This window comes from Schistocerca americana, chromosome X, assembly GCF_021461395.2.
Source record: "Schistocerca americana isolate TAMUIC-IGC-003095 chromosome X, iqSchAmer2.1, whole genome shotgun sequence".
NCBI lineage: Eukaryota > Metazoa > Arthropoda > Insecta > Orthoptera > Acrididae > Schistocerca > Schistocerca americana.
In genome coordinates, this window is record NC_060130.1 from 305,882,474 (window position 1) to 305,896,406 (window position 13,933).

Sequence of the window (13,933 nt, forward strand, 5' to 3'; positions counted from 1 at the left end):
GTATTGACTGCGTCCTTCCGCTTGTGTACTTTACATACGACCAGAATTTCTTCGGATTTTCTACCAAATTTCGAGACAATGTTTCGTTGTGGAACCTACTAAAGGCATCTCGCATTGAAGTCCGTGCCAAATTTCGCGCGTCTGTCAATTTCAGCCAATCTTCGGGATTTCGCGTTCTTCTGAACTTCGCATGCTTTTTCCGTTGCCTCTGCAACAGCATTCTTTTTGCTACGTGGGTTCTCAGAATTATTTTAACAATAAGACGGCGACTTTCTTGCAGCGTCTGCCGCTGAAATGGAATGATCAGTTCACTCATGCTCACATTGTGATGAAACAAATCGTACAGCTCTTCCAAGGTCCCGGATTGGCGAGCCTTACTAAGACTCGGTCTTTGAAGTGAGTTATCTTATGTTTTGTATTCCCAGTATCCTGTACTCTTCATGAAGCTGATGAATGACATCATTTATATGATCAGACGATCTATGCGCAGATATGTGAAAATCAAAGCACTGGGATTCGTCTGAATAGCTGACAGTTGTCTTCAGTAAAATTATTGAGAAGAGAAGGATTCCAACTGGTGAGACATGTGGTACAACCACTCCAAATCGGAAGCAGAAAGGTAGCCCAGCTGAACGTAACAACAATCGTCCCATACACCTCGTACCACACGTTATCTCACCACCAATAAATGTGGATTCTTGGAGGGCTGTGGGACGACAGTCGCTGTCCTTGCTGCTCGACTCCTTATGGAAAAACATCGGGAAAAGTCAAGGTGTATACTCTCCCTGACCATGAAAAGCCCTTCGACCGAGTGCCACACGATTTCTTTGCCCTGCGAAAGCATGGAGTACCTGAATAATTAGTAGGATGAAAGAGACTGCTCTACCATGACCCGAGGAACGGGACACGATCACCCGCTGGACAGTCGGGTGATTATCCTGTTTCTGTGGGAGTACATCAGGGATGTGCTCTCTCTCCTTTCCTCTAATTCATAGTCGTGGATACAATCGCAAGAAAACTGCAGAAAACCGTAGCCAGGACATTACTGTATGTTGATGATGTGCTGTTGGCCTCTGAAGATAAGACTGACCTGCAATGTCAAGTCAAGCCTGGAACAACCGCCATACAAAAGTAGCTCTACGATTCAACATAAAGAAAACGCCGTATCTCACCACAGATCTAAATGTCTCGGGTAGCATAACACTCGCTGGTGTCAACCTCCCAGCAATGAGGACTTTTAAGTATCTAGGTTAGAGAGTTCATACTGATAGAAGTTTCAGTGCATAAATCTCTGACCGCCTGAGCAGAACGTGGCTCATACGGCTTTCTGCGACTGGTGTACAATGAAACTGGAAGATTCCAAACAGGCACAAGTCGAAATTACACCGATCTTCAATTCGCCCAGCTGCAGTGTATGGTGCTGAACGCTGGCCATCAACAAAAGATGTGGAACCACAACTTGTTGTCACGGAAAGGAAGATGTTCAGGTTGACATCTGGATTAAATCTGCAGGATTATCTACAGAGAGTGGACAGAATTATGGAAACGCCACAAAGTGAAACTGAACAGTTACAGAGCATGTCTGTGTGCTCTGTAACCGTTAATTTTGACTTTGTAATGCTTATATGTTCGTTATCCTGAATTCGGTCTTATATTTTGCGAAATATAATTTTGATTATCTGAATGATCTGAAAATAGGCCCTGAACTGAAACTAGTCATCAAATAACTAAAAGTGAAATTTGCAACTTTGACTATTTTTCCGCTGTATCAAATTACTTTCGTCCAGTGTTTCATAGTCCAGATTGTACGGCTTCCGCATCACGTTTGGCTGTTACATACATTTACATTACTGATGTGTGGTTTTGGAATTCCATTTCTCACTACAGTTCCCAGCTTATGGATCTCCATTCGTGTTGTTTTGGTATTGACAGGGTTCGAGTGCGACATTTAGTCCGCTAGCGACGTTTGCAGCTGTCGTCTTATTTTTCGTCACAGTCCTCTTCAATGAGCGTCTGTCACGATCACTCAACACACACTTTCGTTCTCGTTGTGATATAGTCGATGATTTTTTTAGACTTTCCCTATATGCTGTATAAATCTTCGATAGTGTGCCTCTTGAAACACCAGACCCTACCGCTCCCTTAGTTGCGGGAGCACCCACCATACAAAAACATATATTTTTCCCACGTTCGAATTCAGTTAACTCCGACGTAATGCGCTCACTGAACACAGAACATAGCACACTGGAGGCACGCGGAGTCAGAGGAGTGTCAAGGGGGTACCTGTCTGCAAGCGCGTAGGACTCCATCACAGTTTGTCTCTATACAGGTACGTTTTTAATGTGCTCAAAAAAATGTGGGGTCACGAAAGAAGAGGGCTGCAAAAGGAAAAGAACCCTTTCTTGCTGTGGATCGCGTTCAAATTTCGTCGAATGGTTTTGAGCGGTCGCTAATGATTCCACCCTGAACGTTAGAGCAAAAATTGCAGTCGTATTGCCCTCCAAAGGGATACGATCTCGTTCACTGAGGCTGCTGCCCTACGATATCTTTACGGAAGCGTCGAATCGTCCGGAAGGTCAGCAACGTCAAAGGTTGTCAAGATCGTCATGCTGTTGCTCATTACTCTGCGTAATGTCGTTTTCGACCGATAAATGTGAGGGAATCAACCCCACGTGGGAAGGGGTGGTTTCACTGACGCCTTTGTGTGTGAAATCTGATGGGACTTAACTGCTTAGATCATCAGTTGCTAAGCTTACACACTAGTTAACCTAAATTATCCTAAGGACAAACACACGCACCCAAGCCCGAGGGAGGACTCGAACCTCCGCCGGGACCAGCCGCACAGTCCATGACTGCAGCGCCTGAGACCGCTCGGCTAATCCCGACTGACGCCTTTTCAGCGTGTGGAAGCTCTTACACATGTTGCAAAGGATGTTTCGACTACGTTGCACAAGTTTCGCTGGGAAGTTCCTACACATCCTCCATACAGTCCCTGTCTCTCCACATACGATTTAGATATTTTTGGAGCCCTAAAGAAAGATATTCGTGGCCGTCGATTTGTTTCGGACGAAGAGGTGCATACCTGGGCACAATAACTATTTCGTAGGCAACGGCAAACAAATCAAATGGTTCAAATGGCTCTAAGCACTAAGGGACTTAACATCTGAGGTTATCAGTCCCCTAGACTTAGAGTTACTTAAACCTAACTAACCTAAGAACATCACACACATCCATGCCCGAGGCAGGATTCGAACCTGCGACCGTAGCACAGCGTCGTTCCGGACTGAAGCTCCCAGAACTGCTCGGCCACAGCGGACGGCAACCGCAGAATTTTTTCATGAAGGCATTGACTTCTTGATGTCACACTGAAATAAACGTATTAGTACTTACGGCGATTATTTTTTAAATAATAAACAGTTTATTTACTTTTCTCTGTCTATCTCGTTTTCATCTGACTAGCACTTACAAATCCGATGCTTCAGTTGTGACATGTTGTTCTATCACGGAGGTTTCCCACATGTGTTAATTTTTCTTGTTACAGGATATCGACTTCGAGGGCTTCAGGCTGTTTATGGACACATACCTGGAAGCAGAAACCCCCGAGGAGCTGTGCAAACATCTCTTCCTGTCTTTCGTCAAGACACCACATGCCAAAGAGCCGGGTGGGAGTGATGAGGTAAGTGGATATACATCATCACAGTTGTGGGAGACATCTCAGTCAGACTGAACGCTGACGTAAAACAGAAAAGACCCGGATTTACGACCAAGTCAAATTGTCTTGAAGTGATAGTCACATCATAGTAATATGTCCGCTGAGTAGGCACAAAAAATTCATATTCTTCCCAAGGGATTCAAAACGAAGTCTTCCGCTGAGTCTGGGTATGGGGGTAAGTCAAAAATTACTCGGAATGTACTAGTAACTATACTTTTTATTGCAGTACAAATAGGACAACACTTTAACATCATTTTTCAATACAGTTCATGTTGACGGACGTTGTCGTGCAGCAACGCAACACCCGTCGACAGTAGTCCTCGACGTTTGCTTCGAATTGCAGGCTTCATCCTGTCAGTAACCATCTCACTGTAACGCGCACTGTTTATTGTTGGACCATTCTCCTTATAATATTCCAGTACTGGGCCTTGTATGTCCCAGAAAACGGTAAGCATCAGTTTTCCTGCAGATAGTTGGGCATTGAACTTTTTTCTGCTGTGTGATTGTGGATGTTTCTATTCCATACTATGCCGTTTTCTCTCCGGCTCGTAATGGTGCATCCATGTTCCGTCACCAAAGGTGATTCTGTTACCATAGCGATCCAAATGTTTTCGGCAGATGTTCAAATGACTCTGAGCACTATGGGACTTAACATCTATGGTCATCAGTCCCCTAGAACGTAGAACTACTTAAACCTAACTAACCTAAGGACATCACACAACACCCAGTCATCACGAGGCAGAGAAAATCCCTGACCCCGCCGGGAATCGAACCCGGGAACCCGGGCGTGGAAAGCGAGAATGCTACCGCACGACCACGATCGGCAGATGTCCAAGCGCGTTTGTTGGTGCAACACTGTGAGTTGTTTGGGGACCCATCTTGCACATACTTTATGACAGCCGACTCTGTTTTGGATGATTTCGTAGGCAGAAAGATGGCTAATCTGCAGACGATGTGGCATTTCATCAGTAGTCACTCGTCTGTCTACCAGAACCAAGTTACGTGCACACTCAATGTCGTCATCCAGCTCCTTCCTCACGCGTAACACTTGTTCGACCATTTTTGAATTTTGCAATCCATTCATCAATACTCCGTTGCGGCAAGATACTGTTCCCGTATTGTGCTGAAAGTCTTAGAAGGAACGCGCTCCACGATACACCTTCCGACCACAAAAACAGGATCACCGCTCGCTATTCCTCTTTGGTGTGAACTTCTAATTGAGCGGTAATGCTCTGTCTCCGACAAAAGAAAGAGAAATGGAGCAATTAGGATAAAAATTTCGTTACAGGACCACAATTTAACCTCGTGTGAAACACCCGATGGCCAGTTTCTGATTGGGCTGATCCAGCTACACGTCACAAAAACCAAATTATAAATATTTTCCGAAGCTTCAAAAATCACCCGGTTGCTCTTAGGAAGGGCAAAAAGTACACAGAACGGCACCTTGAGGATCGAAAAGTTTCCACGTCGCGGACAAGACTGTTGACGACTCCTGTGCTGTGTAATGCCCTGTGGCGTTTATGGCACATCGCTGCCCGTTTTTATTATATTTTACTGCTATGTTTTAACGCACAGTATAAGAAGGTTATGCTACTGGAGGCTAGCGAGTAGGTAGGATCACAAAGCAGACTCCTTGAAAGACGCCGCAGATGGTCACATAGAGTGAGAACGGCCGGGCGAGCAAGAGTCGTATTTTAATGGAGCAGACAGTGATTATTTACCTACCACGCTGGGCACCAAGAAGCGAATCGGTTATTATTTATCTTTAATGTTTAAATATTGATGTGCAACTCCATCCGCGCTGATGCTGCTACTTGCACTGAGAACTTGTTAATAATAATTTCAATATCACTCAATTAATTAGGAAATGATAATCATAAATTTTAATTATTATCAGTGCTATTTAGTGGAAATGATGGACCAATCACAAGTGGGCCCTGAGAGGGCCAGTCTTTGATTGGTTTCCGAAGAGGTAATACATGAATCCATGTATGACATCTGATCTCATGCAAAGACGGAACTGTTTGTTGAGAATTTACCTCTGAAGACATGCTTGTGCGATGTTGTGTCAATTCCAAGCAGTCTACGAACGGTTTTCGAGGTGGCAACACGCGAACTAGTGCGTGAAATGCAGCTCCGCATAAAGACGGAATTAATTGTTAAAGTTGCCTCAGAAAACATAACTGAGCGATCTCATGTTGATTCTAAGATCGTGTAAAGCAGTTCTGCGATTTTCGCGGTCAGACCAATGGTTATTGACCTGGAATCTTGTAAAGAATATTAACGATAGAATGTCTCTTGAAATCGTTTTAATAATCTTGCGATTAATGAATTAAAACAAAATTGTTTGGCACCCTAACATTTTACGATTATTATTATGATTAGCATCTAAACCTACCCACTTACGTATTTCATTATTACGCACTGTTTATGGGACAAGCGTTGGTTCGCGACTTACGGAGAAGAAACCAAGCTGGACAACGGCTACGGGATATTTTTAGAAGACGTGAGGTAAGCAGGTTGCCTCCAGTTGTGCTAGGGAATGTGATCGCAGACATTTGTTGCTAAAATCCACAGTGCTTGTTAATCGCGGGATATCTTTAAGCTGGGATGTTCCATTTACTGTAACCCACTGTGTCAAATCCGTGTTTACTCTGAGACTACACTATATCAGTAACCCTAATAATCGCTACAACCCCGACACATAATGTTTTGCACGACTCCTGCCCCCCCCCCCCTTCCCCGGAGAGATGACGTCCTGGCTAATGATGAGGGTAACCTGAGTGAGTAGGCTCAAGTCGTAGTATGAAACATACCTTCGAAACATCACATAAGCACCGCAGGCCACCCACTGGGGAGGGGGAGGAGGGGGTTAAGTGCCTCACTGGGCCGTCTGTGCATTCGACGGCCTGCAACATTTCAAAACTGGCCAAACTGTGGCTCTCCAGGCCTACTATCAGTTAGGCGTCACTAGATGTGCAGATGGAGGGGGGTGTGGTCAGCGCACCGCTATCCTGGTCGTTGTCCGTTTTCGTGACCGAAGACGCTACTTCTCAGTCATGTAGCTCCTCCTACCTATGTCCGATCATCGTAAAGAAAACTGATTCAATAAAAAATCAACCAAATATAGCGGGAGGTAAGTTACAAACTTCCCACAGAAACCATGAATAAACATAAAATTATTACTTCAGGTATGTGGATGTGGCAAGATAAGCCGAGGTCTTCTACTAAACCTGTTTTCTCATATATGCTATTACAGTGTACCAATTGGGAGGAACTCAGGTTGTGCTGTTAGCTGGATCACGTGTGACTACGAATGCATGAGTCAGTCTTGCACAGGTAGCCTAGTGTTTCAAACGACTGCTCATGAGAAATGGAAAACACGGGCCCGTATCCCGATCTGGGGCAAATGTTCATTAGACGTGACATATTGTTAATACTGCCGCTGCCTGATGGGGTGTGGTAGAGGATATTTCTGGAAACACCACCATTTCCACCCTTTCCTCTTCAGTGGACTTTGGGAAGAACAACTATTTGTAAGCCTCTATAAGAGCGCGAATTCCTCTGACGTTGTCGAAGTTATTTGGTGAGACGTCTGTGGATGGAAAACCTGAGTGTACGTGATAGTACTGAAGTGAATACTGCGAGTAGCGAAGATTCACGGACGCTGGAATTAACTCGTATACAGTGGCTCAAAATGGCTCTGTGCACTATGGGACTCAACTGCTGAGGTCATTAGTCCCCTAGAGCTTAGAACTAGTTAAACCTAACTAACCTAAGGACATCACAAACATCCATGCCCGAGGCAGGATTCGAACCTGCGACCGTAGCGGTCTTGCGGTTCCAGACTGCAGCGCCTTTAACCGCACGGCCACTTCGTCCGGCCGTATATTGTGGAACAGAAGCAGTGGATACGTGGGCACGAACGTGACAGCTATGACAGAAGTAGCAGAATAGGAGTACTTGTAGGTGACTTATGGGGGAGTCTCCCAGCAAGAGCAGGATGACGCACGGTGGGTTCGCGAGACTTTGGGGATGATATGGGTTTCCTAGAACTTCAGCTCTAGAGAGTCAGCATGTCGTCCCCAGCTGTTGGGTACTCACTCGCATAAAGGTAAGTGATGTTGGCATGAGATACAAAATTCTGCAACAGAGCTTCCTGAAAAGTATAACCTCCTTAAACCTGAGATGTCCTAGTGGATAAGATCAGGAACTGCCTGTTTCCCTCGTGACGACTGGGTGTTGTGTGATGTCCTTAGGTTAGTTAGGTTTAAGTAGTTCTAAGTTCTCGGGGACTGATGACCATAGATGTTAAGTCCCATACTGCTCAGAGCCATTTGAACCATTTTTTTTGCCTGTTTTCTGCAATGGTAGTGCAGATGATCAAAATATGTAATACCTTGCTTTAACAGTTTTGGGTGGATTTTCCCTTTTTATTTTATATTTAATTTCACCAGTTATCGTGAATGCTCAACTGCATTACAAACCAGGAACCGAAATTTTCATCATAGTTGTATGCAACTTTCTGTAGTTATGTGGAAATACGAGCCCCATTTGATTCTAGGCAGCGGGTGTCGAGACTGTAAGTGACAATAAATAGGTACAAAGTTTTAGCGTGATTTCTCCTAGTAGTGATTAAGTGTTTATCCGGTATTGTAACATTATCCTGATAAGGAGGCAGAACAAAACATAGAACTGCAATCTGATCCCGAATAAACACGTTCAATAGGAGAAACGAAAGGGAAATTTAATGGATGATCGCCGGGGTGGCTGCAGAGCCTGACACGTACACGCGTGGCTAGCAGGCTGTGTCCCGTGACCTTTGGAGAGCGCTGCCTCGGACCTGTGACCTTCGGGCTGTGCTAATGATCGATGGATGTGCTTGCGGACTGCAGCCATTTCCTCCGTGCATACGCTTAACTGATTGCACTCAGGAATTTTGCTTTTCGCTTCTCGACACTCGTTTTATCTAAGGTCAGCGAATAATCAACTTGACTTCTTTCACTACCTTTCACCCTAATCATTCAAGCCACTTTAGCTATTTCGTGATAACGGTTCAACATGCTGTTGTCGTCTTAAATCTGATGGCTGGTTTGATGTAGCTCTCCACGTTAGTCAATCCTGTACACGTCTCTTCATCTTTATCTCTCCAAAATTACTGAAACCTTACTCTATTTGAACCCGCTTACTGTATTCAAAAGATGGTCTCCTTCAAAATTTTAATTTCAAACCCCCTCCCCCCTATCTCTCTCTCTTCCGCCAACCCTATACACTCCCCACCATTAACAAACTGACTATTTTTTGATATCTCAGGATATGTTCTAAGAACCGACTCTTTCTTTTAGTCAAGTTGTACCATAAGATTCTTTCCTGCTCAATTTAAGTACCTTCTCATCAGTTATTCGATCTACTCATCCAACTTTCAGTATTCGTCTTCAGCATTACATTTCAAAACCTTCTCTTGTTGTCTGAATTATCGTCCACGTTTCACTTTCATAAATTATACACAAATATCGTCAAAAATGATTTACTAACATTCAGATTTATTCGATTTTAGCCAGTTTATTTTTTCAGGTAAGCTATTCTTGCTATTGCCGGTCAGCATTTTATACCCTCTATAGTTCGGTCACCATCAGTTATTTTCTTGCCCAAGTAGCAAAACTCTTCCATTACTTTTAGTTTCTTACTTCTTAGGCTCGGCCGCAGTGGCCGAGCGGTTCTAGGCGCTACAGTCTGGAACCACGCGACCGCTACGATCGCAGGTTCGAATCCTGTCTCGGGCTTGGATGTGTGTGATGTCCTTAGGTTAGTTCGGTTTAAGTAGTTCTAAGTTGTAGGGGACTGATGACCTCAGAAGTTAAGTCCCATAGTGCTCAGAGCCATTTGAACCATTTACTTCTTAATCTAATTCCTTCAACATCGCCTGATTTAATTCACCTGCATTCCGTTACCTTGGTTTTATAAGGGGGCGATCAAAATCGATAGGCCAGTCAGGCAAAACCGCCGGGAGCATTTAGGCAATCATCTGATCAACTCACTAGGTTGAAGATACTCTTTTGATTAAACATCGTGTGCTGCTACTTGAAGACGTCCGTAAGTGCGTGCTGTACATCATCATTGGACAGGAATTGTCTATCATCCAAGGCCTTTTTTAAGTGAGCGAAGGTGTGATTATCGCATTGAGAGAGATCAGGACTATAGAGCAGGTGCTAGAGTGTCTTCCACTTGAGTTGGCGAAACTTCTACGTCACAAGATTTGTGGTATGGGGACGTGCGTTATCATGAAGTAGTAGCACACCTGGTCGCAGTTTTCCCAGTTTTCGGCAGACTCGCTGTCCCATACACATTCTACAGTCTTCGATGGATGTCTGCTGGTGTTTGTCCTTAGGCAGCCAAGGTCCAAATTATCAGCAAATCGGTCCTGTCTGGACGCATTTAGTAATAAGGTCGCGACAGTTCACGTTTCAACGTTTACCACCCGCACGTCGCAGAGGTACGAAGGCCACACTAATCTCTTCCTACATGTCGGTGCTTATATACCCACATACGAATCGCGCTCGTTGCATATACCCTGCAGCAACACCCTCAAAAGGAAACTTTTTGATTGCCGCTTTTACTGTTATTGGTGTTCATCTTATAACCTCTTGTCAAGAGTCTGTCCATTCCATTCAGCTGCCCTTCCAAGTCCTTTGCAGTATCTGACAGAATTACAATGCCTTCGGCAAACATCAAAATTCATATTTCTTCTCCTTGAACCTTAGTCCCTTTCCCTGATTTCACCTTCTTTTTCTTCACAGCTTGGTTCATACACAGATTAAATAACACCAGAGATAGGCCGCAACCCTGTCTCATTCCGTTTTCAACTACTGCTCCCCTTTCATGGGCTTCTACTCTTATAACTGAGGTCTTGTTTCTGTACCTTCTTCATTTTCATAGCTTTATCCCTTATATGTGCGGGGTCCGCACGTTAATCTGGATTTGGCAATGTTAGTGGTAGAGGGTGGCCTAATTCCAGATGGTTTTGTGTAAAAAGGCGTGTTTGCGACTCGGGAGATTTTCAGTTATCGTCTCTAATTGTTCTTTCATGCTGCCGAAGAAACTGTATGCATCAGTACCTCACATTTTTGTAGCAGTTGAATACAATAAAATTAATGTTGATGTATGGGAAACCATGTATTTACGTGCCTATAGTTAATAAAAACTTGGAAGGAAAGTTATAGATAACATTTAAGATTAATTCCTCGTGGAATATTTAATTATCTTACGATTCTTTCAGTCGGCGAATCAACGATCACCACGCAATCCATTGGGAGCGATGATACAAGAGCGTCGCGCAGTGATAGAATTAAGAGCTGTACATTTCGTTTGTTAGATTTACGTATTAAAAACTCATAGTTCACAGTGAACACAGAGAAAACAGTTTAAAATATTGAGTAATCTCTGTGAAAGACGTAAAGACGCCGCATACTCGTAAGTGAGAGCGTTACTAGCACCTAACAGTGTTTGAAAGAATCCTCATTGTGGGTCTCCACTTCTATTTCTGGTAGCATCGTGCAATATCCAAATTTGTGGGCATTCAGTTTTGAAAGTGGTCCGATGTTGGACTGCACAGGAACGTGACGGCGCATATACCCGTATTCAACGTTCCGGTCGACGTAGGTAACCGACTCCCTACAACATTGTGTCTTCGCACCCCATTGGTCGGAGACTAGCAGTAGCCGCATCAGGGAGTTACCGTCCCATTCGTAAGCTCCCGCTGACATCACGACACAAACGGCTGTGTCTGGAGTGGTGCTGTGACCAGGAAGTATGGATTGTTGATGAACGCCGTAGCATTGTGTTCAACGATGAATCGCTGTTCTGGACTGCCCTAGATGAACATCGTCGGCGAGTATGGTGGTGAACTGGTGAGAGATCCCATTCTTCCAATGATCTGTAGTCCGCCCCCGGTAGCTGAGTGGTCAGCGTGACAGAATGTCAGTCCTAAAGGCCCGGGTTCGATTCCCGGCTGGGTCGGAGATTTTCTCCGCTCAGGGACTGGGTGTTGTGTTGGCCTAATCATTATCATTTCATCCCCACCGACGCGCAAGTCGCCGAAGTGGCGTCAAATCGAAAGACTTAGAACAGGCGAACGGTCTACCCGACGGGAGGCCCTAGCCACACGACATTAATGATCTGTAGAGGCACAGCGGTTCTACCTCTGACGGTATGGTATGAAGAGCCAGTGAGTAAGACTTCCTATCACGGCTGGTAGTGATTAACAGAACTCTCATGGCACAACAGTATTTCACGGAGATGCATAACTCTCATAGCATGCATCTAGGACAGAGGGAGGGCAACATCATACTGATAAATGCGCTCATAAGGCCATGTGCTGTAAATTTCACTCGAATTTGTAAACACTGACATAACATCACATATCCTCACAGCACTCTAAATTTCATCTAGTTTCCCCCTCCCCTTCTGGGTGCTTCACATTTTTATCAGGCACTGTATGTAAAATATTTATTTAAAGGCCGGCCGGCGTGGCCGTGCGGTTCTAAGCGCGTCAGTTTGGAACCGCGTGACCGCTACGGTCGCAGGTTCGAATCCTGCCTCGGGCATGGATGTGTGTGATGTCCTTAGGTTAGTTAGGTTTAAGTAGTTCTAAGTTCTAGGGGACTGATGACCTCAGTAGTTAAGTCCCATAATGCTCAGAGCCATTTGAACCATTTGAACCATTTATTTAAACTCCTACCGTACCTTACGTTCAAAAATAGTTCGAATGGCTCTAAGCACTATGGGACTTAACATCTGAGGTCATCAGTCCCCTAGACTTAGACTACTTAAACGTAACTAATCTAAGGACATCATACACATCTATGCCCGAGGCAGGATTCGAACCGGCGACCGTAGCAGCAGCGCGGTTCCGGACTGAAGCGCCTAGAAGCGCTCGGCCACAGTAGCCGGCTACCTTGAGTTCATTAAATAATCGACTTGTTTAAGTAATTATGTTTACAATAAATTTTGTTACAATATTTGTTTTAGGGTTATGCTGCATAGACAGTGGGCGCACTGGAACAGTGGTAGTGCTGACGTAGTAATCCCAGTATGTACCACAAGTAATTGAGGGAAACTTTGAAGCTATGTCTCCTGGAGCTGGGAAAAAAATGTGAGGGATTTAACATCCATATCGTAGAGGAGGGAGTTGCATGTCATCGACCGTTCTTGTATCGTATTCATGACACCACTCTTGAAGGGTAAAGGGTAACAGCTCAAATGAAGTCTGGATATTCTGATTCACTTTTGATAGCTCCTCAAAATAGATTATGCAAGTTACGACCGACCTTTGAACAAAACAACGAGTGATTTCATCTGATGGTATTGTCCAGATAAGACTACATCTCTAATGACGCATGTCAGCAGAATCTTAATAATATTCGTGAGAGGGAACCTAGCTGGTCCTAAATGCGGGTTCCGATTTTGTGCTGCTTTTATCTATCTACATATATATTTTGCGTTTCGCTGTCACTTCTTCCTTTTCCTCTTCCAGTAGCGAAAGTTGTTTGGGAAGGATGATTGATGGTAAGCCTCCTTGTGAGGAGTTTCATAGCCTTTTCGCGAGGTATACGTATGAGAAGCAATCTACATCTACATCTACTTAAATCACATTTAAGTGCCTGACAGAGGGTTCAGCGAACCACCTTCACAATTCTCTATTATTCCAATCTCGTGTAGCACGCGGAAAGAATGAACACATATATCTTTCCGTACGAGCTCTGATTTCCCTTATTTTATCGTGGTGATCGTTCCTTCCTACGTAGGTCGGTGTCAACAAAATATTTTCGCATTCGGAGGAGAAAGTTGGTGATTGGAATTCCGTGAGAAGATTCCGTTGCAACGAAAAACGAGTTTCTTTTAATGATGTCCAGCCCAAAACCTGCATCATTTCTGTGACACTCTCCCCCATATTTCGCGGTAATACAAAACGTGCTGCTCTTCTTTGAACTTCTTCGGTGTACTCCGTCAGTCCTGTCTGGTAAGGATCCCACACGGCGCAGCAGTATTCTAAAAGAGGACGGACAAGCGTAGTGTAGGCAGTCTCCTTAGTAGATCTGTTACATTTTCTAAGTGTCCTGCCAATAAAACGCATTCTTTGGTCAGCCTTCCCCACAACACTTTCTATGTGTTCCTTCCAATTTAAGATTTTCATAATTGTAATACCTAGCTATTTAGTTGAAT

General features: G+C 44.3%; 1 protein-coding gene across 1 annotated transcript in view; it reads left to right on the plus strand.

The window, feature by feature from the left end:
* LOC124555977 (diacylglycerol kinase beta-like) overlaps positions 1–3,947 on the plus strand; it is a 302,061-nt gene extending 298,114 nt beyond the window's left edge. The window contains exons 4-5 of the mRNA XM_047130022.1: positions 3,542–3,676; positions 3,939–3,947. Coding sequence (XP_046985978.1) covers positions 3,542–3,676; positions 3,939–3,947 — 144 coding nt within the window. The remainder of the gene's footprint in view (positions 1–3,541; positions 3,677–3,938) is intronic.
* The last annotated feature ends 9,986 nt before the right edge of the window (positions 3,948–13,933 follow it).